The sequence below is a fragment of the Pithys albifrons genome, chromosome 2 (genome assembly GCF_047495875.1).
Source record: "Pithys albifrons albifrons isolate INPA30051 chromosome 2, PitAlb_v1, whole genome shotgun sequence".
NCBI lineage: Eukaryota > Metazoa > Chordata > Aves > Passeriformes > Thamnophilidae > Pithys > Pithys albifrons.
In genome coordinates this window covers 107,188,966-107,216,741 of record NC_092459.1, presented here as the reverse complement: position 1 = coordinate 107,216,741, position 27,776 = coordinate 107,188,966, and the positions used below count along the sequence as shown (strand labels likewise).

Below are 27,776 nucleotides of genomic sequence, written 5' to 3'. Positions count from 1 at the left end.
GGTGTTTCCTTGGGGCAGTGGGTCCCTAGAGCTCAGGTCCTGGGCGTGCATGTACTGTTTCCCCTCTTGCTGTGCAGGACCATGGGAAGTGGCCCACCCCTCACCTCGGGGTGACAAAAGTGAGACAGCAGCATGGCGTGAGGGAGCTGGCCTCCCCTCCCGGCCTGTCCCAGCATCAGTGGGAGCTGGAGAGGGAGAGGGCTTGTTAGGGGCTGCAGGTGATGAGGGTGACGGGGTGTCAAGGCGTCCGCCCTGGGATGCGCGTGGCTGGGCGGCTGGGCAGGGGGGAGGACGTGAGCACAGATGGCTGGCGCCCGGGTGCTGGGAGAGCCTGTTAGGAGGAACGCAGCTGCTGAAAAAGGCCCTAGGTGGAGCGGGCGCGGGCCTGTGGCGAGGCGGTGCCGCTGGAGCGGCCGCGGGCGCCGCCGGGAAGCTGCGCCGGCGAGGCGGGGCGCGGCCGCCTGCGCGCACGCGCGCTGCGCGTGGGAGGCGGTGCGATCTGTGCACGCGGAGTGGCCTCGCGCGCGCCGGTCCCCGGTGGTTCCGTGAGGCGGCGTGGGCGCCATGGCGGGCATCGGGCAAGACCCGCACAGGCTGCGGCCGGCGGGGCGCGGCGGGGCCCAGCGCGACCTGACCAGCGCCCACATCGAGTCCTTCAACTACGCCGTCAGCGAGGGCGTGTACCGCGCCGTGCAGGTTCGGGGGGCCGCGGGGGCCGTGGGGCCGGGTCCTCCCCTGCCCCTGCCGTCCTCACCCGGTGCCGTTGCAGGATGTGCCCCCGCTGGAGTTCGCGCTGAAGGACAGCCGGGTGTCGCTGGCGCTGGTCGGGGTGTCCATCGCCCCCCCCGCCGTGCCGGCTGGGACGGTCTGCCAGGAGCGGAGAGTGTACCCCGCCGAGTGCCGCGGGCTCCGCAGCACCTACCGCGGCAGGATCACCGTAAGTGCCCGCGTCCCACCGCCCGCTCGCCCCGGACACGTGTGTCCCTGTCCGGCGGGGCGGCCCACGCCGCGGGGCCCGGAGCCGGCTGAGCCCCGGACACGTGTGTCCCTGTCCGGCGGGGCGGCCCACGCCGCGGGGCCCGGAGCCGGCTGAGCTTTGTGCTGTAATTAAAGGCCCCTTTCTGGGTCACTGGTCCCACGAAGGTTTCAGAGAGTACTGCCCCGCTGGGGTCGGGGTGTTGGTGATACGTGGGCTCACAGTACAAACTTCTTCCCCTCAGACCAAGCTGGTCGCGGTCCCCGCCCCGCTGCCCTTTCGCGAGTCACTGAAGCCTAGTTCTTAGCGCTGTTGTCAAATTTAACTTGCAAGCAGCCAGTGAGTTCGGAAGACCTTGGATAGAGACCTAGGCCAGGTCATCCCAGGGAGCATGATCATCCAAATCTTTTTTCTGCAGGAATCCAGGTTTCTAAGGCAGCGTTGCTCCGATACCGAAGTCCAGAGCTATAAATCTCTTGTTCACATATTCATCATTTTTCCGAACTGCTCTGAAATTTGCTTAGAGAGGAAACATGACTAGCAGATACTTTCCTTTGCACTGTGAGAGGATTGCACATTGCTGGTTTTTATTGAAATTGTGTAATTGTATCTGAGCTGATCACTTACATGTGAAGCACCTGGTGCAAGGGAATGGTTGCTTGGAATTTCAGCATTCTGCGTTTTTTAATTTGTCTGAAGCTTTACACCTTACCGTGATAAAAGCCACTCTAAGTGTAGTATCTTACCTGAATGTGAAAATGAGGCAATTGCAGGTTGTTCACAGCTGTATTTCCAGTGCATCTTAGATTTTTCCTGAGCTAGGGATGCTTTTATTTTTGAAATGTTTGGAGGAGTTGGATGAAACAGTTTGTTGTGCCTTCTGTGAGAAGGCATTGCCTTGTGCTGGGACAAATTGGCCCTTCTCACTCCCTGGTTATGCACAGCAGAAAGCAGTGAGTAATCATTGTTTCCACTATGCTGCTTTAAGCACATATCCCTCTCCTCAGTTTCATCCTGCAGTTTCCAGGTCCCCAAGGTGAGATGTGATCCCCAGCCTGCTGAGCAGCTCCTCATATGGGAGCCACTTTATACCTTTAGTCATCACTTAAGATACAGAACGGAACTGTGCAGCTGTCTGTGTGTAAAGGTGCATCATGGATTTAAAGAGGCACGATAACATTTCTTTTCCCTTTCTCAGTAATTTCTTAGACTCCATTGACTCTCTATAGGTGTTGCCAGGTATTGAACCAATGTTCCTGTATTGCAATGCCGGTGTTTCTTTTCTGTATGGCAGTAGCTCTTCTTAAGCCTGTTGTTCTGCATATAAAGTTAGGATTATTTGCTGCCACAGTCCTGCAGACTCACTGCCAGATCTTGTTAATAAATTTTCTTTCCCATATTCTTTTCTTTCTCACTTTTCACATCACTCATGAGCATGTTATGTGAAGAAGTCTTAGCACACGTCTCAGCAGGTTGTAGTGTGGCTGTCCTTTCCTTGAGCACTTGCTATTCTACCTTTAACAGTTAACTTCTAGGTTTTCTTTCCTATCCTGTGGCTGCATGTTTTATTTAAGCTGCTCTGTTGAAGGGTCCGAAAGGCAAAGTAGACCATACCAACCTTATTCATTCTCCTTGCAGCATCTTTACCTCTAGCTCTAGACTGGTATGATTTTATTCTATAAACTTATGTTGATTGTTTTCCAGAGTGTAATCTTTATGCATGTATCTACTAGTTCTGCTTTTTATTATTGCTACTGTTTTACAGTGATAGTGGCATGAACTTGTGGTTATGTGAAATGTACAGTTAATATAACAAAAAATATTAAAAAGGCAACTTAATTTGCTTACTGTTTGTGTTGTATCATTTTAGGCTGATATCAGCTGGTCAATAAATGACATGCCACAAGGGACTATCAAACAGCCCTTAGGATACGTTCCAATCATGGTGAAGTCCAAATTGTGCAACCTCCATAGTCTTTCTTCACAAGAGCTCATGCAGCACCATGAGGAGGAAGAGGTAACAGGGATTTTGAGGGTCAGGAAAATCTGTATTTCATCTGAACAGTCTGTCAGGCCATCTTCTCTTTACAGGGCTTGAGCATTTATATTTTGTTTTAAGTTTGACTTGCTGTTTTCTCTGAATGCGCCTTGATTATGGTGGTTCCATGAAGCAGCTTGAAAAATTTGCAGTCACCGCTGTCGTTGAATACAGGGTTCTGTGCAGTGCCAATACCTACAGTTTCGGTATAGAACTTTTCAACTGCTACCCAGCAACTGAGGGTACTGCGAGGAGGCCTCTATGGAGACATAGATTTGGAGACCAGGCATTGAAAGAGACATTTTCATTGCCAGTTGTCCTCTGCAGCTTTTTCCTCATCTGCCCAGTAGCATGTCAGCTTTCCATAATTGCCACAGAACTATTTAGTGCTGCATGGCCATGCTAGCCTGACGCCCAATCTCATCTGATGTCGGAAGCTCAGCAGGGTCGGGCCCAGTTAGTACTTGGATGGGAGACCTCCTGGGAATACTGGGTGCTGTAGTCCTTAGTTTTGAGGACTTCACTGTCACTGTCCAAGCTCGCTCAGCCATGGCAGATGAACCTTAGGAGCAAAGGGTGGGGCCAGTTCTGCACATGCTGTGCCTCACCTGAAAAATCCACTGCACAGGCTTGAAGGATACACACACGTGGGTAGAGCCCTTCCCAAAATCTTTGCTCGCAAAGCCTAGCCATGATGATGATTTAGTGCTGCATTTTGCACTCACTAAAGGAAGGTTCAAACTACAAAAGAAAATCAGAAAAATAAGCTTGTACGTGACCAGATAGAGGTATTTTGCTCTGAAAATCTCTCTGATTTATAAACTCAAAATGAGAATTTCAAAGCATTTATTTAAAAACAGTTAATGTCAGCTCTTAAAAGATGTTCAGTTCACCACAAAGGTTTTTCATTTTTTTCTCCTCTGTGCTACATTTAGGCTTCGTAAGTCACTGGTAAGGAGAGCAGCCTTTCCAAAAGTAGTGCTAAAACATGTCTTGCTATGTGCTTCCTAGTTAAAACATGAAATGTTTGTTTTTACTGTATAGTACAGGCATTTTTTTCTTTTACTTAAAATGTCAGTTCTGAGTTTCTAGGACATTAAAATATTTTTCTTCTGACAGGAAATGGGAGGCTACTTTATAATTAATGGCTTAGAAAAAGTTATTAGAATGCTGATTATGCCCAGGCGAAATTTCCCTCTTGTGATGACAAGACACAAATGGAAAAACAGAGGCCCTGGTTTCACAGAGTATGGTAAGCTGAACAGTTTCCTGCAGCATCCTGGTAATAACTACTTGAGGACAAACAGAAGTGACTATCTGTAGCTGAATTTTGGTAGTTTTGTTTTGTTGTAGCTCTTGTATAATGTTTATAATTTTTACTATGCATAAAAATAAAGGGCAAACAGCACCATAATAGTACAAGCATGATGCAGGTGCTTGCCTTGTGAGAGCTGTTTGAACTACCCATGTGGAGCAAGGAGCTTACATTCCAGGTGTTATAGTTTGGGCTGGCAAAACTACTACACCAGGTCTTGCAGTACATTTCACCTTTGTTACATGGAAGGTGCAGATAAAACTCTTATCTTCAGTACAAGTTAGTGTAAGCTGCAAAACTTGTTTCATTGATTTTGTTTATCCATACTTTGGGGTGGCACATTTAATTTACATGAAGCGGAGTAACTAGGTTCTTGGCTGTCCCCTACCTTTGTCGTGTATACTCAGCAAAACCAGTCTAAACCAGAATTAAGTTAGAAAATTTTAAATATGATTTTAAACTCTGGTATTACCAGCCGCTGATTTGACTGGTTCATGGCATTTGAACACACACTGTAGTTCCACAGTAGTTTGTTTCAAGATAGTGCCAGATTAAATGTTCCTTTTTGAGTTTTTTTTTTTAGTTTGTCCTGCAGTGAATGGCGTGTAGTAGGACCAAGAAACACTGCTTAAGCACTGCCACCCAAACACAGAGATGCGAAAACTTGACGTAGGATGCAATAAGGAAGAGTACTTGTGTGTTGCTCTATCTTGCAGCCAAAGGTTACAGACAGAATAGTTGAGGCTTGGGTCTTTCCTTACTTGAAGAACTTTATGTATCTTCCAGGCTTCTCAGCAAGTGTGCTGGCTTTCCTGAAACAGTGCACTGCTCTGCTGAGAACTGAATTGAGCTGTTTTGTTTATTTGAAATGGTACACTGATGCTGAAGTGAGTGATCTACTTTGTGTTCTCAGCCATCAAGTACCAAAGTTTCTCTCATTAATTGTCTCACAGCTGCTCAGATGCATCACAGTGATGCAGCTAATTTTGTACAGCTCACATCAGTCTTGTTATTTTTGCAGGAGTAGTGATGCACTGTGTTAAGGATGAGCACACTGCAATAAATATGAACCTTCACTACTTGGAAAATGGCTGTGTCATGGTGAATTTCATCTTTCAGAAAGAGTTGTTCTTCCTCCCCTTGGGATTTGCTCTGAAGGTAAGCAGTAAATGCTCGTGCTTTCCGTATTGAATAAATGCATAAATTTTGCAAAGCATTTATTTTAAGTAATGGGAAGAAGCTAATTCCATTTTAACTAATTCCTTCCTATACTACTTGGAGAACAGTAGTCTAAACTGAGTCTGTGCATGTAATGTAACACTCATCTGCAGCAGTGGAAGTGTCTGCAGGGGCAAGGGAGGATGGGAGAGTCACACAAGGGTTTGTGGGCTTTTTTGCTAATAAACGGTCTGGATGGAATACTCGTGGAAAGTTTGCCACTTACTGTGACAGATCTCAGGAATCTTTTTAAAACAGAATGAATGTGCAGTGAATGAACAGCATTAAAGTCAGGTTGTCCCATCTAAAAGTAAACCAGTGAACTGGCTTTCTTTTTTAAGAAGAAAAATAAAATGCTGTTTCTGATTGGAACTGAAAGCAATGAAGATCTAGAAGAACCTATTTGAATACCATTGATGGATGTAAAATGTCGTTTAGATACCAGGCAGAAGTTTTCCTTGAGCCAAGGCTTCTAGAATTCTCCCCTAAAAGCATGTTTTCTCTACTAATAGAGTCAGAGTACTGCAGCTGTGTATTTTACCTACAGCAGCAATGCCTTAGAGCAAATGAGGACTGTGGCACTACATGATGGATGCATCGCATAAAACATCATCAGTGTCTCTGTATCTTCTTTCAACCTTTTTTCAACAAATTTTATTTGTTTCAACAAAAGCAGCTCCACTGCACTTCAGTTCTGGCTATAATTCTAGTTTCTTGTGTAATTATCCCAGTGCTCTCTGTTGGACAAGAGGCAGCACATGATTTGGCTTCTTCCAAATAGTATACATCATGATTACTTAGCAGCAGAACTGAGCTTGAATTGCCCCCTTTTATAAAGAAATCTGCCTTAGTGTCTTTTTCATGTGGCCTTCAATTTTTCCTGAACTTTTTGAACCCTAGTGAAGAGTAGTGAAGAAATAGTTTACTTGAAAATGAGGCACATTTGTCAGTAAATAGAGAAGTCATTGGTGAGCTGAACAGCTTATTTGCTTAACCCTAATGTATAGAAACAAATAGGAAGCCATTATGAAGCCAAGAATGTTGAATTTAAATATGAACTTTAGTATGTAAATGAAGTGCTGAAATTTAAGTGGATTCTATTTAATAGCCTTCATCAAAAGGCTAAATTGCCCTTTGGATTGCATGAGAATAAGTAGTGGCTTTAGACAAAGGTGAGTTACATTCATGTTTCCAAGTGAGCTTATTCTGTAAAGATACTACCTAAACAGGAGAAGTTTGGGAGGTTTTTTTTTTCCTTAAAAATAACCCACTCCTTGGATTGCCATGACTTGTGATCATCGTTACCAGGGTATGAATATCCCCTGCATTATGCTCTAAGCACCTCAACTCCACAGCATTTTTCTGTTTGCATTGTGGAAAGGCATTTCCAGAGGACTGAAATCCTAAATTAAGGGGTGCTATGACCTTATTTTTCTGATCTGATACACTTCTGTCTTTCAGGCATTAGTTAATTTCCCAGACTACCAGATTTTTGAAGAGCTGGTCAAAGGAAAGGAAGATGACACCTTTTATGTGAACTGCATTACTGAGATGATGAGAGCGGTAGTGGATGCAGGTTGTTTGACACAGCAAAATGTCCTTGAATACCTGGGAAAGAGCTTCAGAATAAAACTCAGCCTTCCTGAGTGGTACAGCAATGAACAGGCTGCAGATTTCATTTTGAGGTAGGTATGTATGCATGTAGGAGTGTGTGGTGCAGTGCCATTGTATTGAATTTACAGACAGATGCAATACTGTGCCATGTTACATCACACTTTATTTCGGTTTTCACATGCATTTATGCAACAATAACCAGGGGCCAGTTTTTGATGGGATTCCAGGATATTACAATGATCTGTATTTGCAGTGTTCAGAGTTACGTATTTTAATGGATTGACAAAAGTATTGCCAGAACAATTTCAGGAGAGGGTATCAGTTGTTATTTAGATGTGATTTTTGTGATGTCATTGATAAAAAACATAAAGATTGAGGAAGAAAGGGTTAAAAGCTAGGTCTGTGACTGAGGCTCTATATGTTGAACAGAAATACTGCAGTTTGTTACCAGTTTCACAGAATCACTGTCAACTGTCAACTATGAATAACTTTTAAAATGGTAGCAAATAGATGCTTTAAAATCTTGCTTCTTCCATGAAATAAGTTAGAAAGCAATGGAAGAATTGGCTTTGAGACTGTCACTGTGGCAGGTGTTCAACTAAATAATTTATTTTTCTGGTAAAGTAGGCATCTTCTCTTTGAGAGGTTTTTCTGGCACATGAAAAGGAGCATTTGGAATGCCCAAGTCCTTAAGTACTTATAAATAGGTAAATATTCTAGTGGGTAATGTGTTTGGGATTTGGTTTTTCATGTACTTTTTTTCCTCTGATATGGTCTGTACACCTTATTTGCCTCAGCTGAGACAATGGAAGAGGAGGAATAGTGAAAATATGAATTGAATTGTACCCTGTGTATAATAAGACAGAACTGTGACTTACCTGGACAGAACCTGCCTTTGGAGTTTCGTCTCACTGTGCAGTGAATTTGGGACGGCTTTGATCAAGGGCAATTTAGATCAGAAGTGAAAAAAAATCTTGTGACTGCTGATGGAAGACTGTTGCACTTGTGTCTTGGAGAGCAAGTGATTTCAAGTGTCTTGGAAAGCATTTGACCTGCTTCAGTGGGAATTAGGTGTGGCTTTCCTTTTTGTTTGTGCTAGAATATTGCTCAGCCCACAGTTTTCCCCACAGAGTGGAAATTTGCACTTTCTGTGGCAGGACGCTAATGGTCTTAACAGAAATGTTTTGTGGTTTACTAGTGGGGTTTTTTTGGGATGGGGTGCATGTATGTGTATGTGTGTTGTGTGTATGATCAGTGTCATAGCTACTGTAAAATAACACAAACCTCATCTTTTGACTGGCCCCAAATCAAATAGCTATTTCCATAAACTGTATACTCGTAAGGACATCTAGCATAGGAGCTTGTAAAAATCAATCTTTCACAAGGTTTACCTTCTTTTAAGGTATATCCTTAACAAACTAGACAACCTGATAATTTTTCAGCTCAGTCTCTAGGTTTTATTATTTTTATTCTTATTTAGTGAAATTTTCATTTCACAAAGCACAACTGCAGAAGCTTGTGCCTTGTTAGGCTTTTTATAAAAAAAAATTGATTTCCAATTATTTAGGAGAAACTTGAAGAACAGCTGGCATGAAGAGATGGTGTTACTTGTCCTCCTTCTTTCTCTTCCTTCCTTCAGCAAGTGTATCTGCATTCACCTGTCAAATAGAACTGAAAAGTTCTATCTCCTCTGTATGATGACCCAAAAGCTGTATGCTTTTGCCAAAGGGGAATGCATGGAGGATAATCCAGACAGTCTCATGAATCAAGAGGTGCTTACCCCAGGACAGCTTTTCCTTATGTTCTTGAAGGTAAGGTCTTACATGGTTTAAGCCCGTGAGTGTAATGGCCCTCCAGCCCAGACCCCACAGTGACCATGGGGTCAAGAGAAGTGCAGAAGCCAGAATGAAGAGCAGGGAGCTTGGATATGCTCTGAAGGATGACACAGTTCTGGATGTACTGTTATCAAGCAGCATAGTTGAGGAAGGCTTGTCTCAGTGTAGAGTACTAAATATGTTGAAGAAAAGCCTATAGAAAACCTGAAATAAAGAGCTTCATTGTATTCCAGAGCAAATTAAAGTGCTCCATTCAGCATGGGAGTCTGAGGAAGAAGGAATACTGATCCTTCTGGTGTTTGAAGAGTGTTTTGAAACAGCATTCTTACGTTGCATTAGTTGATACAGGAATGGTAAACATCTGCCTTTTACACATACTGCTTTTAAACAAACTTTTACACACAGCAAATGTGCAAGAAAACAACCAGTCCCTGCCTCCCCTGTGTTCCAAAAGTGATGATTCATGATGTTGTCTTCGCTCTCACTTCTTTATATTCTTTTATGCATCAGAAAGTTGATAACATGCTTCTGACTTACACAGTTCATTTGTTACTAATCTATTCCAGTTCCATATAAATTCAGTTTATTTCTAGGGATGCTTCATTTTAGGGTGCTGTGAGGAAAGTAGTCCTGTTCAGAAGCTTGATTGTCCCATGAAGCTCATTGTCAAACAGTAGTTCTCATTCCCAACTAAAGATACTTCCTTGAGTTATCTAATTAATATCTCTTCTCCCCTTTAGCCCAGATTTTCTTTAGCATTGTTTTTTTTAAAGATTATTAAAACCTTTTTACTATTTGAGCGGCTTGAAAGTGAGTTTGGGGAAGCATTTTAGTGCTATATGGAACAGCCACCAGGAACCCGAAAAAGTTGCTTTCCTGCCTCACCCTGTCAGATCAGCAGAAGAGTGAGTTAACAGCCCCTTTTTTAAATTAAAAGATCTAAGTAGTTTAAAGCATACCATGTACGGTGGCTTTTCACTAAGAATTCAAAGCATTAATGGGTGTCTCACGTATTTGTCCCCATTTCTTTAATATCTACAATCACAGAAGTGATTAAATTACAGATTAAATGGAAATCCAGTCCACTCTCTCTGATTCTCTCAGCAACATTTAAATATTGTCTTCCCACAACCTTCGAATTTGAATATCTAAATAGTATTTTGCTTTGTCACTGTATTTAGCAGAGTTATTCTTGTAGTCAGATTATATGTACAGTTTCTGCTTCAGGTTTTGTTTGTGCTTTATGAAATTCTGTACTGCGCTGCCAGACTCACCATCAATCTGGATGGAGTGATTACTAAGCTGTTGGGTGGGTGTTTTCCTTGCAATTCTGTGTTGACATGATACCATCACCGTTTTGATAGAATGAAGTCAGTGTGGGAAATAAGACTGGAAAACTGTCAGTTCCTTAAAAGTTGTCCATTCTGGTTGATTTCAGAGGACTTCTGTAGCATATGCAACTGAGGTGAAATTCTAATTTGAGCCTTTATTTTCCTGTTTTAAATTGAAATTTTTTCCTTTTAAACTGTAGGAGAGGCTTGAAACCTGGTTGCAATCTGTTAAGTTTGTTTTGGAGAAAAGAGCAGAAAAGGCAGATATGAGCATAAATGGAGACAGCTTGGTGAAGACATTCAGCCTGGCACCCGACTTCACCAAGCCATTTGAGTATCTTCTTGCAACTGGAAATCTGCGATCCAAAACCGGTAAATCTGCAGGCTTAAGAAGCCTTTTTTCTTTTTTGCCTATATTGACAGAATGAGGAACAATATGAAACTGAGCTCTTAACTGAAAATAACTGCTTGTAGGCAGAAATTGTATACTGTCACTGAGTTAGAAAGGGGTTTGAGGAAAGACATAGTTGAGGAAAAAGGCAAGATTTCTCAAGAGGCATAGGCATTTTGCACAGTATAAAACAGGTTACTTATTAAAGCAAAGACCCTACTCAGGTAAATAGTTGAAATGAAATTTAGCATTGTCCAAAACAGCAACATATTTTGGTTTGTTTTCCCAAAGGCTATTTCTTCTAACTTAGAAGGTGCAATGTAAGACAAAGACGGGGTGTTTTTTTAACCAGAACTGCCCCATTAGTCATGTGAGCTTAAATGAAGAGAAATTGCTTCACGAGTATATTTCAAATTTATCTGATGCTTCCCTGAAGTGTCTAGTATGACAATATATACTGTTTTAATGGAGTGGCAGTAGAAAATGAAATTAGATTAAAAGGTTGCAGAATTTTGGAAAAATGTACCAGCTGCAAATTCCCGGTCACTTCCCTGGGAATTACTTTGATGTGTTTATGAAAGGGACTGGATTTTAAGTAATAGCTTGGAATCTAAAGTCTCTAGGTATGTTATGGGTCACTGAGTTGCGTGTGCACATGTGCATCCCTGGTTAGGATCCACAGTGAGCATCTTCAGCGCTTGTCAGTATAAAATAAGAAACTGCCTTGTAATATCATACTGCATTTGTTGAAGTTGGATGACATCCTGACATAAATCTCAAATTTGTTCCTAAGGCCTGGGCATGTTGCAGGACAGTGGTCTCTCTGTGGTGGGGGACAAGCTGAATTTCATCCGCTACCTTTCCCACTTCCGCTGCATACACAGAGGGGCAGCATTTTCCCAGATGAGAACTACAACTGTCCGCAAGCTGCTACCAGAATCCTGGGGGTTCCTGTGCCCTGTGGACACCCCAGATGGAGAACCCTGCGGTCTGATGAACCACATGACAGCTGTGTGTGAAATTGTGACAGAGATGGTGCCTGTGACAGGCATTCCACCTTTATTATGTTCCCTAGGTATGACTTGGCTTGATCGTTTAATGAAGCAGTCTTCCTTTTTACCTCACTGCCCTGCAAACCCATTATGTGGGAAAGGTTCTCCAAATAGTATCACAATACACTGTCAAGTTGAGAAGGTGAAGTCAAGTTGAACCTCTGTAATTACTGTGCATCTGCTTAGTGGTAAATAAGTTATTGCTTGTATAGGTATAGCAGCCTTTTGGAGAGTGTGAAGTTCAATATAAATGTCTCTTAGCTGTGTGCTATAGAGTGAAGATGTTCACTTAAGTACAAGGAATTGCACAGTACTAGCTATTAAGAAACTGGACTAAGCAGTAACTTTGTAATGCTGCTGGTGACTTGAATTGAACTGCAGCACACTTGTGATTGGCACAATAATGGGAACCCTTATTTCTATCAGAAAAAAGAGGAGGGGAATGGCATTCTCAGTTGTGAATGGTTTATATTTTCCAGTAGATCCTCTATGACTTTGTTCTGAATTTTTTGATGTCTCAGAAAGCTTTTTGGTGTGGATTGAGACTTCATGCAGAAATAACAACTTCTGTGTTTTGTTTGCTTTCTTGGCTGTTCTCTCTGTCAACTCCCTCTTCTCACAGGTGTCACCCCCATTGATGCGACTCCAAGCAAGCCTTACGCAGAGTGCTATAGAGTTGTGTTGGATGGCTCTGTGGTAGGCTGGGTAGATGGGGAGCTGGCTCCTGAGATTGCAGAAACCCTCCGCTGTTTCAAGGTTGTTCTTGTTTAAAATCTTTCTTAGCTGCACATCTTCAATATGCAGGGGTCAAAAATAGACGTGTTTTGAAGTTTTTAGGCTTCCATGTTTTGGGTTGGTTTTTTTTTCTAATCTGACCCAATAAGTTATCTTTCGCTCTATCTTAGTATCGGAGCAGGCTTTTCTGTCTTGCTTTTTTATATCCACGTGTTTCACCTGTTGGTTTATGAAGTCATAATTTTTAAAAGAAATTTTTTCTTGGATAAAAAAGGTAGACATATTCTGTCTTGGTGGAGATTTTTCTAGAAGTACTTTTTAAGATATTTTCTTCCTGTTTTTTTTATTAGTGCCTACACTTGTGGCTGACATTTTCATTGTGTAACCTGTTGGATGCAGTTTAAATAAACTAGTGTTAGTTTGTGTTTCCAAATTGGTGTTTCTTTGCACAGATAACACAAGAGAAGAGGTTTCCTGGGCGGGCAGAAGTGGTCCTTATCCCAATGACAGGAAAACCCAGTCTGTATCCTGGGTTATTCATTTTTACTACCCCTTGCCGGATGGTGCGGCCTGTCAGAAACCTGTTCTGTGGAAGGAACGAATGGATTGGTACTCTGGAACAGGTTAGGTTTGCATATTTCCTTGTTACAGAGGTATCTGACATCAAAAATGGGTTTGGAAATTATTTGTGAAAGGAGCTGAGGATAAGGCATAGGGAGCTTGTGTTGAAGAGATAAAATAGGTGACAAAAGGGTTTTTCTCACCTCCTGCTAATTGGTTTCCAGTAAATGTCTTAGATGGACTGTAGAGATCTGAGATCTTGAAATGTTCTATCAGTATTGACTTTGTGAAGGTGAAGGCACTGTGTGTACAGTGTCATACTGTGTTACATTGTGTTCTCCAAATTGTGCATGGGCAGCCACACAGTGGATTGCTGCGGAGCTTGCCGATTTGAAACAAATTAAAATGGGAGAGAGAAAGAAGGACAAGTAACTGACTGCAGTTTTGTGTTTGAAGACTTTCTTTCCTTGCAGCTACTCTGTGATTGGTGATAGGTAGTTTAGTAGCTGTCTGATATTTCTTGCCTGCTGCTCAGGTCCAGACAAGCACAACTAAAAAGGAAACGGATAAAAGGCCATCAGGAGACAGCTTTGGTTTGCTTCCTTCCCTTTAAAAGAAGGAAATGAACAAACGTTGTCCAATTTGATGCTTGCAGATCTTCATGAATGTGGCCTCGCAGGAGTCGGAAGTGGTGCCTGGAGTGACCACTCACCAGGAACTCTTCCCTCACAGCATTTTGAGCGTGGTGGCCAACCTCATTCCCTTCTCCGACCACAACCAAAGTCCACGAAACATGTACCAGTGCCAGATGGGTAAGTGCTGTAGTACTCAGTCCCTCAAGTCCCTAGGCAAGGAAGAGGGTGGGGAAAACCCCTCCCACCTGTCTATTCCAATGTGTCTTCCCACATACCCAAATAACATCTCTTCCCAGACATTGTTTCAGCATTAATGTTGATAACAGCCGGTTTTTTTCCTAGCAAAGTAAATGAAATTAAGTTAGTCATCCTGGCTGCCTTCCAGTGGGTGGTCCTAAGTTGTTGCACTCATGTTGCCTTCCTTAAGCTTTTAGTAAGTTTTCTTTAGTTTTTTTCTAAAACTATTTGTTTAGTTTATTTTTAGACTATTTTTCTTAAACTTTGATGTTGTTGATCATATGGAGAAGTGTAGGACACTTCAGCAGCTGTTTGGTTGTGTTTGTGTCTGACAGTTGTACTGCCAACAGTCCTTCCATCCTCACAGCTGATAGGTAACCTGCTTCTGACTGGTACATGCAGGAAGTGCCCTGCAGTACTTAGGATGAGGTTTCCTTGTCACCTTATCTCAGAGAGTGACAGCTTTGTGACACTGCAGCTGTTACGGGGAAATTTGCTGGACATCTGTTGCAAGGGAGTAATACAGCACTGTAGTAACAGGGTGGGTGTTTTCTGAAATGGATTTAAATGGATTTATTTGGTCATCTGAAAGAAGTTGGATAGGGGATGTAGTGGGGTTTCAATCAGTTGAGTTGGAAGAAGCTTATTAAAAAAAGGCTAAAAGGAAGTGTGTGGGGAGGGACTTGAATAAAGCAGGTCCCATTACCTCATTAACGCCTTTAGTATATTGAATTTCTTACTATTATCAGAAAGATGTCCTTAAAACACTATCATATTCTCATACTTTCCTAAAAGTATCAGGTTTGATATCAGTCAGTTATTGATCTTGAATAAATATAGGCTTTTTCCTTCTTTGTTTCTTCCTTCCTTCTTTCTAGGAAAGCAAACCATGGGATTTCCAGTTTATAACTACAAGGATCGCTCAGATAACAAGCTGTACCACCTTCACACCCCCCAGAACCCTCTGGTGCGGCCCAGCATGTATGACTATTATGGTATGGACAGCTATCCAGTTGGCACCAATTCAATCGTAGCTGTCATCTCCTACAGCGGCTATGACATGGAAGATGCAATGGTAAACTACCAAAAGGAGAAATCCTGTTGTCCTGTTAAAGAATTTCATGTAGGGGACTGGGAAGAGGAATGGTACCTAGCTGAGAAGACCGTGCCTTCTGCTCCTGCTGGTCCTCACACTTTCTGGGCAGACTTGGGAGCACAGTGGTTAAGTGTTGTTACAGCAGATAATGCTGGAGGTACTGGGAGTAGAGCAGAGCTCCCTTGTGCAAAGCAGTGGGCTTCCAACATTTTAAAAAACTGGAGTTACAGGAGACTTGAGCCTTTTGGAACCATGACTTTCTGTGAGGCTTTGTTCTGATCTGATGTTTACCTTGTAAATGCTTTCATTTTTTGAAGTTACTAGCAAGTCTTTAACAGGCGTTTGTTTATTCTTTTTAGATTGTCAATAAGTCTTCCTGGCAGAGAGGATTTGCTTATGGAAGTGTTATCAAGACAGAGAGCATTGACCTTTCCCTTAAAGCCAGCAGGGCAGGCGATAATTTAGTATTTGGCATCAGGCCTGGTGATCCAAACATTATGGAGAAGCTGGATGCTGACGGACTGCCTTTTGTTGGGTCTATTCTACAGCCTGGAGACCCATTTTACAGCTTCATGAACCTCAACACAGGGGAGACCTTCACAGTATACTATCCGTAAGAACAGTTTGTCTATCCTGGCTGTGCTCACGCAGCAGTGAGAGCAGTTGACCCTTTTCCTCCAGGTGTTCCCTGTTCTGCTAGTGTCCATATCTTGACAGAGAATGTGAAGTAAGTTGTTACAGGATTAGGGGTTCAAAGAGCATTTTTATTAACATTGCAGATTCCAAACTGCTAAAATATTAAAATATGTCAACTACACTATTCCTTCCCTCTGAAATATTTCAGGGATAAATTTTACAAGATTTTGAACTTCAGTTGAAAGAAAGAAGGATGCTGAGGCAGGCTTTCATTAAAATCCTTTTAATTCTTTCAGGAAAAGGAAGCAAAAATATTGACAAAACTGAATGTATTTAAGTGTGTCTTGCACTTCCAGTTGTCTTGAAAACTTCAGGTTGTCCCTGTGTCCCTCTGCAGCACTGACAAAGTGAGAACAGTGCTCTGTAATTACTTGCATCATAAGAGCAAATTAGTTTGAGAATTACTTGGGTGACACCATAACTGGCAATACTGGGAAGGCCATTGTTTATTACTCTGTAACAGATGCTGCCCCTGGCTGCACTGGGGAGTGTGCTGTGGACTCACAGTATTAGTCAATCTGGTCATAGAGCAGGACTGAGAGACTCTGCACATTACCATGAGGGGATCTGTAAGCTCAGCCTTGTTATTTGTCTTCCAGTTCTCCTACCCCCATAGTCCAGCTCCCCAGCACTCACGCTGGCCTGACCTTAGTTCAAAGAGTTCCTTATTCAGAGAGCCATTTTACATCTGTAACATTCAGCTTTTGTTCATTCTTGGTCCAGATGAGGTAATTATTTACATTTCTAGAGAGAGATGAGGCTCACAGCTCTCTGTGTTGGCTCCTGCTCCCAGTTTGCCCCAATGGCTTGGGGCCTTTAACAAGGAGTTCTCTTTACTGTCCTAAGTGCTGCATATGTTGCTAGACCATAGATGTGGGCTTGGGAGGACAGAGGCTTTGAAAAAAAATTGAACAAGCTTGGAAGAGGCTTATTGTGCTGGTTTTGACTGGAGTAGAGTTAACTTTCTTTGCAGTGTATGGGACTGTTTTGGAAACTTGAAGGACAGTTTTCTCTTTTTTTCTTTTTTTGAGATGGCCCATGCTAGTTGCACGTGGACATGACAAAATAATGGCTTTGAGACAGAACCTAGACTTAGGTACAGGCCTTCCAAAAACACTGTGTTCATTAGGACTTCAAAGGAGAAAAAGAAACCTCAGTTTTGTCTTAAAATGGGACAAAATTTATTCCTTAGCCATCGTCTCCAAAATAAGTGGGCTGAAAGCTCTATAACAACTAAGCCTGAGCAGACTGGAATATCAGGCTGAGGGCTCATCTAGAGAAGGAACACACCCCTGAACAAGTCACTTGTTGGCAAAGCTCACACTTTGCCTTCCCTTTCTGATCTGAATCCTCTCTGCTAAACAAAACCTAATTCTTTATTTTGGTATCCCATCAATATGGTGTGGATTTATTGGGGGTACGGAGAGGGACTGCTTCCTTAATGCAAAGGAAATGACACTAGCATACAGTTTGTCAGATACAAAATGTGATACAGATGAACCAGGTTTAAATTATCTTTATTTTAAATCATGGGTGACACATGACCTGCTGACCTGGAAGTTGTAGCTGAATGGCATTTGTAAGATGCTTCCTTGCCCTAAATCTTACGCAGTCTGATTTCCTTCACAACTGAATACTACTTTGAATAATGGTGGTGTTTACCAGCTTTCCCAAGGTATATTATAAGAGCTATGAAATGGTTTAGGTTTTTTGCTTCATTTTTCTTACCTAGCTAAAAATTATTAACACACCTGACACATTTGCTGTGATTGTTTTTCCACCTATACAGGAATAAGGAAGTCGGCATTGTAGACAACGTCAGGTTATGCAGTAACGACCATGGCACTGGGAAGTTCAAAAAAGCTTGCATCACTGTGAGGGTTCCCCGAAATCCAACTGTTGGAGACAAATTTGCCAGCCGTCATGGACAGAAAGGTATCCTGAGCCAGCTCTGGCCAGTTGAGGATATGCCATTCACAGAGAAAGGGATGGTTCCAGACATCCTTTTCAACCCTCATGGCTTTCCTTCCCGTATGACCATTGGAATGTTAATCGAAAGCATGGCAGGGAAGTCGGCAGCACTTCATGGTGTCTCCTATGATGCCACTCCCTTCACCTTCACAGAGAGAAAATCTGCTTTGAAATACTTTGGTGAGACTTTAGTGAGCGCAGGTTATAACTTCTTTGGGACAGAAAAGATGTACAGCGGCATCAGCGGCCTCGAGCTGGAAGCAGAGATCTTTGTGGGAGTGGTGTACTATCAGCGCCTGCGCCACATGGTCTCGGACAAGTTCCAGGTGAGAACAACAGGGCCCCGAGATGCTGTCACCAACCAGCCCGTCAAGGGGAGGAATGTGGAAGGTGGGATTCGCTTTGGTGAGATGGAGCGGGATGCTTTGCTGGCTCATGGCACATCCTTCCTGCTGCAAGACCGCCTGTTCAACTGCTCTGATGGCTCCATAGCCTATGTGTGCACAAGCTGTGGCAGCATCACATCTCCTGTGCTGGAGAAACTGCCCCACTCCTCTGTGGCAAGCAGCAGGAGGTACTCCTGCTCAGTCTGTAGTGAGGTGGACTCCATTGAGGTGGTCCCTGTGCCCCATGTTTTCTGTTACTTTGTGGCGGAGCTGGCAGCCATGAACATAAAAACAAAGCTCAAGGTGGAGTAGCTCTGTCCTCAGGAAGGCAATGCTGCTGTTTGGAGGAGGCATGTGTCTGTCCTGCCTTTGCCCCTTAAAGTGCTAAGCCAGTTCTCGAGTTCTAATTGTTCGCAAGATTAATTTGATGTTTGTATTGAGATAGGGTGGTCGCCAAGGTGTATGGAGAGGAACATGGATGGCTCTGTTAAGGTTCATTTGCATTTCCTAAAGGCTCATGAGCTAATCTAAATGGGGTGTATGGAAATCAAGCAGTATCACTGCTCCCACTAGACTCTTGGATTGAGAACGGGGTGGGTTTTTTGAGTGCTGGCTGAAGCTGCAGAGATGGAGGTCATAAAACAGCATGAAGTGGATGCTGGAAATAACAAAATATATATATATATTTTGGTTTTTGAAGAAAAATCCTTGAAAACTGTATGCCTTAATGATGGGTATGTGCTAAAGTGATTGGACATGTTTTGTTTTGCGTTACTTTCATGTGTGTGCCTTAAGTCATGAAGAAGGCACAAAGTACTGCTCCATGAAGCCACAGCCTTAACTGCAAATAATCAAGGTTGCCCTGTCAGTCGTGTCCTGGGAGTGTTTGGTGTCACCAAACCCAGCATCTGTCTTGGTGTAGTGCCACAGTGCTGGGGGTTGGGGTGTTTTTTTGGTGCATTTGTCTCTGGCTGAAGAAGAAGCAGAAACCTTTCCAGCCTGGCTCTGACTTTCAATCGCGCTCGTACAACATGGACACTGTGGGACGGGAGCTCATTATGTCCCCCTCAGCGCACAGCTGCCCCGCTGCCAGCCAGCCCCGTCCCAGGCGTCCTCCGTTTCCTCCCGTCCCCCAGGCCGCCTCGGGGCAGAGGTGGCTAAGAGTTCTTCGGTACGTTTGTACGTCACCTGCCGTCAGCGCCGTGCCGGGGCCGGGGCGTTGGTGCTCAGGGACTGGCTGGGCCGGGGCGGCGCTCCCAGGGCTTGGCGGGCGGCGGCAGACGGGAGGCGGTAGGGGTGCCCCCTGTGGGCGAGGCGCGGGGGCGCCGCACGCCCGGCGGTTCGCGTCCGTTCCGCACCATCTGTAGCACCTCGGCGGCGGCGGGCGGCGGCGCCGCCGGGGCCGGGACTTGCTCCATGGCGCGGCCGGGAAGGACCGGCGGGGCGGGGCGGAGCGGAGCGGGCAATACCACCGGTGGAGGGGACGGTACTACTGCGGCGGGGGGAGCACGGCGCCGCCCCAGCCCCGGCCTCGCAGCCCTGGCCTCGCAGCCCTGGTAATGGGCGGTGCAGCTGGTGCCGCGGGCGGGGGCTGAGCCCTCAGCAGCCCCACGTGCCGCAGCCGCCATGGAGGTGCCCCGGGTGCTGCTGGCTGCCGCTCTGCTCCCGCTTCTGCCCCGTGAGTACCCCCCAAGAAGCCCAGGGGCGGAAGGGCCGGGTGCCATCTAGCCGGGGTGTGAAGAATGAGCACTGCCTAGCTGGCAAGCCGTGCTGGGTGGGATGTGTGAGGGATGCAGTGCCCCTAAAACCTGTCTTCCCCAGTTCACAGGGCAGCTGTACCACTGCCCACCCTGGCCCCGCCGCTGAGCATGGTGTTGGCCGGGCGGCACCGGCGGCTGGTGGTCTGCGTGGTGAGCGACCTAGCCCCCAGCTCCGGCCACACTGTCTGGATCTCCAGCGAGAATGGCAGCGTCCTGCCGTCTTTTGCCTACGGCACCTCCCACGAGGACGGTGGCACTATCTGCTCCGTCTCCCTCCTCTCCAGCGACTCTCCGGCCGAGGGAGAACTCTCCTGCCATGTCGGGATCAACAGGACCTCCCCATCCCACAGCTCCAGCCCCATCCACATCAGGGGTATGACCATGCTGCCACCCCCTCTGCTTCCTTGCCCACTGCTGCCCAGCCTGGTGGATGCCCCGGTGGCGCCGGAGGAGGGTGTTGGCAGGGCCTCGGGCCAGCAGGCAGCAGGTGTGAGGCCCTGCGGGCCAACGTTGCTGCCCCGATTGGCAGGCACAGGAAGGGGTTTGTGGCCAGCCCTGCTGCACACCTGCTAGGCTGCCAGTGCCTCCCCAGCTGCTCTTTCATCCCACAGGCAATGAGGAGGTGACAGAACTGTGTCCCAATAGCACAGCCGGTGAGTCTCTGGCCCCTGCCATGGTGGGAATGTCAGTTACCGGAGAGGAACCCCTGCTGGGCTCCCATCATGGAGGGACTTGACTTGGATTGTGTGGTGGTTGGGATGAGTTTTCCCAGAATGTCATGGGACAGGGGAAGATGGAGAGAAGCTCCATCTTTTGGTGAAGAGAATGTGGGAGGTGGGTTAGAGGCAGCCTGCCCTCAGGGACAGCATGAGGGTGACATGAGGTGACTTCAGGACATGTAGGCTCCCAATTTCCCACCATGGTAGGCCTGGAGAGGACGTGGGAACTGTGTGGGTTTTGTAGCAGGCATCACCCCCCTCCTTTCCCACCCCCTCCTTTCCATTGCAGTGTTCCCAGACCATGCCTTGGCAGCTCTGCTTGTGGCTGTTCGTGTGGTTCTGCTGAAGGTCGTGCTCTCTGATGCCCTGCTCACCTCCATCCTCCTCACCCAGAGCTGAGGGTCTGGGCAGATGCCCATCCCTGAGGGGAGGGGTAAGTCCCCTTCGTTCAGTCTAGGGGTGTGGAAAGCACCCAAAATACTCTGGACACTCGAGAGGGCACCCCCAAATGCAGGAGGGAGGGAGAGACTCTGTGTTGTTAGGGGGGGTGCAGGGTGGGAATGTTGTGCTGGTTGGACAAGAGATAGGCACTGCCATGTTTCCAAGGGTGGCAGGGCCCCGAAATTACCTGAAGGGTGGGAAGGGACCCCAAGGTACCTCGGGGGAAGGTTTCCAGAATTCCAAGGCAGGGAGGGACTGCGAGGGGCTGTGAGGAGGGCGGGAGTCGGGGAGGGAGCCCAAGGCGCGGCCCTTCCCGGGGCTACGTGCCCGCCCGCTCCCCACTGGGCGCTTGCCGACACCGCCCGGCGGGGCCGTGCGCCACTAGGACTGGCTGGCGACGGCGAGCGGGGATTGGCCGAGAGGGCCACGCGCGCCGCCAGGATTGGTTGGCGCTGCTCGGTCGCCATGGTTACTGGCGGGGCGTGGCGGGAGCGCGCCCCGGAAGTGGAGCCATGGCGGCGTCGGGGACAGCGCTGTTGATGCTGCTGATGGCGGCGGCGCTGACGAGGGGCGATGACTCGGACTGGGTGCGACTGCCTAGCAAATGCGAGGGTAAGCGGGGCCGCGGCGGACTGGGATGATCGGCTGCCTGCTCGGGCCGGGGGTTTCCGGTGCGGGCCTGCGCCATTGCGGGCTGCCTCTCTGCCCGCCTCCTGGCCGCAGGCACTGCTGTTCCCGGTAGGCACTAAGCGCCTCCCGGTTCGTAGCTGGGGCTGCTCGTCTCTGCTGCTCCCAGTTCGTCTCCGTGATGCTTCATGCCTGACCAGCTCCTTGGTTCGAGACAAGCCGGGGCAGGTGGTGATGGACATTTGCTGTTGTGGTTCCCTCCGTCTTTGCTGTGCAGGGACATGTGGACCTGGACAGCAAAGATAAAATAAAGAAATATAGAGCTTTTTACAAAGCTGTCCCTTCCAGGGAAGCAGCTCTGCAGACACTGATGTTCCAGTGCTGTTGTGACACCTGTGTAACCTCAGAGAAGCATCAGAGCAAGCACTGACCACGCTCTGCTCCTCTTCCTGCCCAGGCTTGGAACTTGTCAGCATGCAGCAATAGCTGCGGGCAGCACCTGGATAACTGGACCCAGCAGTGAGCACTCCTGGCATGTGTGGGGACACTGCAGCAGATATAGTGTGGAAAGGGACATTCTCAAGGCCTGAGTCCAGCAGGGCTGCCAGAAGGAACCCTGAGAATCCCACCTGAGAAATGACCACAACCACTTCCAGCTCCTGGTGCCAGCAGAGAAAAGATTGTGCAGGAGGTGCATACAGGGCTTCTCAACACATGCATGGGAGCTTTGGAGAAGCCACTTTGCTCTCTTCCTGCCTATGGCACCTCTCTCTGCTCACATCATTGCCTGGGAGGAGACATGATGGCTCACTGCTGTCAGACCATTCCTGCTGGGCCTTGGCCCTTCTCCTAAAGTGGGGCTTGAAGAAGAGGTGTTCCCGGCAAAAAGTCGCCCACAGCACAGGACAAAGCTTTCTCCAGCTTCCTGCAACCCTAGTTTTGGGGGAGGAAGTGCCACACCATGCCTGCATTCCATCCTTCCAACACAATGCCTGCTTTCCACCCCTCCACATTTCCAGTTGTAAAACCCTGAGATATTTCTCCTGCTCTTTTTTTCTGTAGCTCTGTTGGGCTCTTTTTACAGAAGAAATAAAGCTTTTTTCACTTTTATAAAAGAAACCATGCACTGTGTTCTAAAGCTGTTGGTGCTGTGGTCTCTGCTCAGTGTTGCTCATGCTTATGGCTTCTCTGGTGGTGACATAGTCCATAGCCAGCCCCTTACCCTGCCACCCAGCCTGCTGGGCCCTCCTGGCTGCTTGGTCCCCAGCACAGTCCCTGTGTCCCCAGAGCACTGAGGGAACCATTACCAGGTAGGATGTGCTGTGGTCTCAAGGAGAAACTGTGACCCAAGCTGGGACTTGCATATCAAAATATTCCATCCTCTTCCAAGCGTAAGAGAGCAGCTTTGTGGCATGGAGGTAGAAGCTCCAGCAGGAAACCTTCAGGTAGAACTGTCCTTGTCTGACTTCTCAGCTGTGCCATAGCAGCTGAAGCATTGTTTTCAGTGTTCCTGCTTCAACAGTTCTCCACTGGAAGGAGTTTAGCCATTTCTGGTTATTTGAATAGCCAAGGTGTGTTTGTGCTCACAGCAGATTTGGTGTGCCTGGCTCCTGGTGCTGGTTCCTGCTGCTGTCCCAGGTGCTCTGTCACACTGCCCATCAGAACAGTGACACCCCATAACTCACCTGTGCTCTCCTTCCTGCAGTGTGCAAGTACGTGGCTGTGGAGTTGAAATCTGCTTTTGAGGAGACTGGCAAGACTAAGGAGGTGATTGACACCAAGTATGGCTTCCTGGATGGGAAGGGCTCTGCTGTCAAGTACACCCAGTCGTAAGTGGAAATGGGACAGGGGTCTTCTGCTCCTGTGGCAGCCAGTGGTCTGCAGAACCAGGGGCTTTGGGAGGCTCACCCTGTGCCTGGGCTGTTCTAGGCAGCCATGCTAAGCCTGAGCCCTCCTCCTCATGCAGGGATATACGGTTAATTGAGGTGACAGAGAACATCTGCAAGCGGCTATTGGATTACAATCTGCACAAGGAGAGGAGTGGCAGTAACAGATTTGCAAAGGTGAGGCCTGTCCTCCAGTTTCCTGCTTCCAAATGTCCTTTGCCCATCCTGCACTGCTAGGGTGATAAACCACATTCATTTCTTCCCATCCTCTGGATCCTCTGCCAGTGCCCAGCATGTGAGGCCATGCTGCCCTCCAAGTCAGGTATAAGGTGCTGTCTTTGGTGGTGGTGGGCAGGCCCCTACCCTCACCTGTGTAGAGGGAACCAGCTGCTGTCTTCCTGTTAATTATGGAATCAAGTTTGCAGAGTGGGACTTGCTGCCACTTGAACTTCCTCTTGGTAATGCTGATACCCCAGGGGTCCTGACTTTGTCTGGCTTGCACATTCCTGCATTGCTGGGCAGGGTTGTGTGGCTGACACTGGAAGGGGAGAGCCGGAGCCTGGTGGGAGGGGCACCACCTCACCAGGCAGTGCTTCTCTTTCAGGGCATGTCAGAGACATTTGAGACCCTGCACAACCTGGTGCACAAGGGCGTCAAGGTAGTGATGGACATCCCCTATGAGCTGTGGAATGAGACCTCCGCTGAGGTGGCTGACCTCAAAAAGCAGGTACCCAGACCAGTGGGATTGGCCTTCAGTGGCTGCTGTGACCTGGGGGGCTGGAGTAGAGGGGGAGAGAGAGTCTGGGGGTGTGCTACTGGAAGCAGGGTACTGGCAGGACCTGCTGCTCTGGCATTGGTCCTGGTCCCGCTGCAATAGCACGTGTCTGTAGCTGGGCTCTCCTCTCTGCCTAGTGTGATGTGCTGGTGGAGGAGTATGAAGATGTGATTGAGGACTGGTACAGACACCACCAGATGGAGGATCTCTCCCAGTTTCTCTGTGCCAACCATGTGCTAAAAGGGAAGGACACAAGTAAGTCCTGGCTGCTGCCAGGGACCATGTGGGAGTGCTCAGAAGGGCCGAGGAGGCTTGCCAGGGCACAGGGAACCCTGCCTCTCCCTTGGAGCCCACTCTGCCCCTCTCTTCCCCAGGCTGCCTGGCAGAAAAGTGGACTAGCAAGAAGGGTGACTTGGCAAGCATGAGCGAGAAGCAGAGCAAAAAAAAGAGCAGAAAGAAGAAGAAGAAGGACCAGAAGGATGACAGCGAGGGAGCTGCCAGCCTCCTGGACACAGGGGAGGCCCTAGAGGAGGGGGTCCAGGAGAAGGCTCCGCTCACCCACAGCCCAGCTGATGAGCTGTAGGCACGCAGCTCCCAGCCCCAGGGCCCCCTGCTCTGGGGTTTCAGCCCGCTGTGCCTGTGGGTGCCAAAGGAAAAGGGACTTGCAACCCGGGTCAGACAAGAGCTCCTCGCCCGCCCTTGCCAGCCTGGGTGCCATCCTGCGATCTGGTGTCACGGAGCCGCGGACCCAGCCCTGCTGCCTTCCTCCCGGGGCTCCAGCTTCGGGAGGCCGCAAGTGCTGCCCGGCTTCGGCTCTTCCCACGCAGCCGGGACTGTAAATAAAAGACGTTTTCCCCAGAGCCGCTGCTGCGGCCTCTGCTTCGCCCGCGGTGCCGGGGCAGGCGCAGATCCTGCTGCTGCGGGCGGGAGCGGCGCCACCGCCCTGCCCGACCCGCGCCTCAGCGGAGCGCCTGCCGGTCGCGACCCCGCGGGGCCGAAGGTCGGCGGCGCGGATTGGCGGGGCTGCGGTGAGAGGGCGTGGCTTCGAGAGGGGGCTGGACGGGGGGCTGTGGGAGCGGCGATTGGTGGGTTGGCGGGGGCGGACGCGGCGGGGATTGGTGGGTTGGCGGAGGCGGGGGCTGGGGGCGGGGCCGCGGCGCAGCGGGGCCGGTGAGGGGCAGCGTCGGTGTCCGGGTCTGTGTCGGTCTCGGCGGGATGGTGGACAGCGTGTACCGGACGCGGTCGCTGGGGGTGGCTGCGGAGGGGCTGCCGGACCAGTACGCGGATGGACGGGCGGCCCGCGTGTGGCAGCTGTACATCGGGGACACGCGGGGCCGCACGGCCGAGTACCGCAGTTGGCTCCTGGCGCTGCTCCGCCAGCACCGCTGCCGCTCCGTCCTCGACGTGGCCTGCGGCACCGGGTGAGGCATCGCGCCCCGCGCCCGCCCGCCTACCAAGTGTCCCTTCCCCCTGCCTGGGGTTACGCGGAGACTCGCTGCCCCCGGCCATCCCCAGTGTCCCCCTCCCTTCAAGCCCCTCCGGCCCCCTCAGCTCGGTCCTGCTGACAGCTATGTCCCCAGGGTGGACTCCATCATGCTGCTCGAGGAGGGCTTCCAGGTGACCAGCGTCGACGCCAGCGACAAGATGCTGAAGTACGCGCTGAAAGAACGCTGGGAGCGGCGCAAAGAGGAGCCCTTCGACCGATGGGGTGCGGGGCCTTTGGGGACCGGGAGGGGCGTGTGGACACTGACACCTTATCCCAGTGGAGGAGGAGCTGCCCTGTGCCCCTGTTGCGTACTGTCTCTGGCCCCTCGCAGTGCTCACGTCCCTTTGTCTGGGGTTGCTGCTGGCCAGGCGACCTTGCTGCAGGGATAACCAGGGACCTGCTGGTGCCAGCTGCTTGGCAAACCCAAGTCACGGTCTTTGTGTTCCTGGCTGCTGGCTTCAGGCTACATCCAGCACCTGCAGGGGCCATGGAAGGGCTGGGTGATGCTGAGATGGGGTCTTGCAGGCAGGAGAGGCTGTTGGGTGTCCCTGCCCTCATCCATTTCCTTGTGCTACAGTCATTGAGGAGGCCAACTGGCTCACACTGGAGAAGGACCTGGAGAAGCCAGGGGATGGGTTTGATGCAGTCATCTGCCTTGGCAACTCCTTTGCACACCTGCCTGATTTCAAAGGTGAGTTGGAGGCAGGGGAGGACAGGGGGATACCTATGCACGTGTGCACACTGTTTCCCAGCAGGCTGAGAATGTGCCCTAAATCCTGCCATTAGTGGGACAGGGGATTACACACAGTGGAGCTGCTGTGTCATGGTGCATCTCCAGGGAGGCTGAGAATGTGGCCCCGTTTGTGACCTGAGTGGGCCCATTGTGTTGCATGGTGGTGGTGGTGGAGGAGTTGTGTGCATTTATGTCACAGCTCTGGCAAGGCTGGAAGCATATCCAGACAAGTGGGGTGGTGGGTTCCCCATGTGGGGAGAACATGCCCAGCAAGGCGGAGAACGTACCTGAACTCATGCCATACGTGGGGCTGTGGGTTCTCCACCCTGAAACTGGGGGGGGATGGTATGGGCATGTGTGTGTGTGTGTGTGTGTGTGTGTGTGTGTGTCTACATCTATATGCATAAGATGGGACCCTATGGACTATGCCATGGGGTATAACCAGTGCCTGGAGACACCACCGTTTCCTCCCAGGGGACCAGAGTGACCACAAGCTGGCCCTGAGGAACATTGCCAGCATGGTGCGGCCTGGGGGTGTCCTGGTCATTGACCACCGCAACTATGATCACATCCTGGCCACAGGCTGCGCACCACCTGGCAAGAACATCTACTACAAGGTGGGTGGCTGGCAGACCCTGCCCCGTCCTAATCCCCTCTGCTCCAGCCTCATGGTCCCAAGTGGGGCAGGCAGCAGGGCTGTGCCCAGCTTGGTGGCCACTTAGTCCTCCTGTGGTCTCCCAGAGTGACTTGACCAAGGACATCACCACCTCAGTGCTGCTGGTAAACAACAAGGCACACATGGTGACCCTGGACTACACGGTGCAGGTCCCCCCTACTGAGGTGGGGGCAGACCCAGAGCTGAGGTGAGAGGGGCTGCAGAGGTGGCTCCTGGCATGGGGAGGTGGCTGGCACTGTGTCCTGCTGTCCCCCTGCCTCACCAGCATTGCCTCCTTGCAGCAAGTTTCGGCTCTCATACTACCCGCACCGGCTGGAGGCCTTCACAGCTCTGCTGAAAGGTGCCTTCCAGGGAAAGTGCCAGCACAGTGTCCTGGGTGACTTCCAACCGTACACACCAGGACAGGCCCACGTACCCTGCTACTTCATCCATGTTGTGAAGAAGACAGCCTGAAGAGGCCATGGAGATGGGACTGTGGTGGCTGAGAGCTGCAAGCAGCTCTGGGGACAAACAGGGTGGGGACATTACTAAGAGCTGCCTGGGAGATGCTTCTCCTAAATTAAGAACAGTTGTGAGAGCTACTGGA

General features: G+C 48.7%; 3 protein-coding genes across 4 annotated transcripts; all 3 read left to right on the top strand.

Moving 5' to 3' along the window:
- Window positions 1–496: 496 nt before the first annotated feature.
- POLR1B (RNA polymerase I subunit B) lies at window positions 497–19,082 on the top strand. Its single transcript, XM_071581938.1, has 15 exons — window positions 497–696; window positions 770–937; window positions 2,847–2,993; window positions 4,134–4,266; window positions 5,351–5,487; window positions 7,009–7,232; window positions 8,801–8,972; window positions 10,528–10,699; window positions 11,512–11,793; window positions 12,393–12,526; window positions 12,958–13,128; window positions 13,722–13,878; window positions 14,817–15,013; window positions 15,394–15,647; window positions 17,520–19,082. The coding sequence occupies exons 1-15, from the start codon at window positions 565–567 to the stop codon at window positions 18,397–18,399; spliced, it is 3,360 nt and encodes a 1,119-aa protein (XP_071438039.1). The 5' UTR covers window positions 497–564; the 3' UTR covers window positions 18,400–19,082.
- A 497-nt stretch (window positions 19,083–19,579) lies between these two features.
- On the top strand, window positions 19,580–25,155 carry CNPY3 (canopy FGF signaling regulator 3). 2 transcript variants are annotated; one of them, XM_071581941.1, is made up of 7 exons: window positions 19,580–19,765; window positions 19,909–20,220; window positions 23,340–23,463; window positions 23,601–23,697; window positions 24,125–24,247; window positions 24,433–24,550; window positions 24,670–25,155. In XM_071581941.1, exons 1-7 carry the CDS (start codon window positions 19,714–19,716, stop codon window positions 24,876–24,878), a joined length of 1,035 nt encoding a protein of 344 aa, XP_071438042.1. In that variant the 5' UTR covers window positions 19,580–19,713; the 3' UTR covers window positions 24,879–25,155. The 2 variants fall into 2 exon arrangements, with proteins under 2 accessions (XP_071438042.1, XP_071438041.1); XM_071581940.1 differs by lacking the exons at window positions 19,580–19,765; window positions 19,909–20,220 and adding an exon at window positions 21,456–21,619.
- A 295-nt stretch (window positions 25,156–25,450) lies between these two features.
- GNMT (glycine N-methyltransferase) lies at window positions 25,451–27,776 on the top strand. The gene is made up of 6 exons (XM_071581939.1): window positions 25,451–25,716; window positions 25,876–26,003; window positions 26,359–26,472; window positions 26,989–27,131; window positions 27,256–27,377; window positions 27,472–27,776. The coding sequence occupies exons 1-6, from the start codon at window positions 25,511–25,513 to the stop codon at window positions 27,641–27,643; spliced, it is 885 nt and encodes a 294-aa protein (XP_071438040.1). The 5' UTR covers window positions 25,451–25,510; the 3' UTR covers window positions 27,644–27,776.

What these genes read in the sequence shown, in the direction of transcription:
- GNMT (XM_071581939.1), top strand. Translation starts at nt 25,511, where the DNA reads ATGGTGGACAGCGTGTACCGGACGCGGTCGCTGGGGGTGGCTGCGGAG. An exon ending in GACGTGGCCTGCGGCACCGG is followed by an intron (nt 25,717 to 25,875) that starts GTGAGGCATCGC and finishes CTATGTCCCCAG; the next exon opens with GGTGGACTCCATCATGCTGC. An exon ending in ACACCTGCCTGATTTCAAAG is followed by an intron (nt 26,473 to 26,988) that starts GTGAGTTGGAGG and finishes GTTTCCTCCCAG; the next exon opens with GGGACCAGAGTGACCACAAG.
- CNPY3 (XM_071581941.1), top strand. Translation starts at nt 19,714, where the DNA reads ATGGAGGTGCCCCGGGTGCTGCTGGCTGCCGCTCTGCTCCCGCTTCTG. An exon ending in TCTGCTCCCGCTTCTGCCCC is followed by an intron (nt 19,766 to 19,908) that starts GTGAGTACCCCC and finishes TGTCTTCCCCAG; the next exon opens with TTCACAGGGCAGCTGTACCA. An exon ending in GCTAAAAGGGAAGGACACAA is followed by an intron (nt 24,551 to 24,669) that starts GTAAGTCCTGGC and finishes TCTCTTCCCCAG; the next exon opens with GCTGCCTGGCAGAAAAGTGG.
- POLR1B (XM_071581938.1), top strand. Translation starts at nt 565, where the DNA reads ATGGCGGGCATCGGGCAAGACCCGCACAGGCTGCGGCCGGCGGGGCGC. An exon ending in ACCTTTATTATGTTCCCTAG is followed by an intron (nt 11,794 to 12,392) that starts GTATGACTTGGC and finishes CTCTTCTCACAG; the next exon opens with GTGTCACCCCCATTGATGCG. An exon ending in GGATTGGTACTCTGGAACAG is followed by an intron (nt 13,129 to 13,721) that starts GTTAGGTTTGCA and finishes TGATGCTTGCAG; the next exon opens with ATCTTCATGAATGTGGCCTC.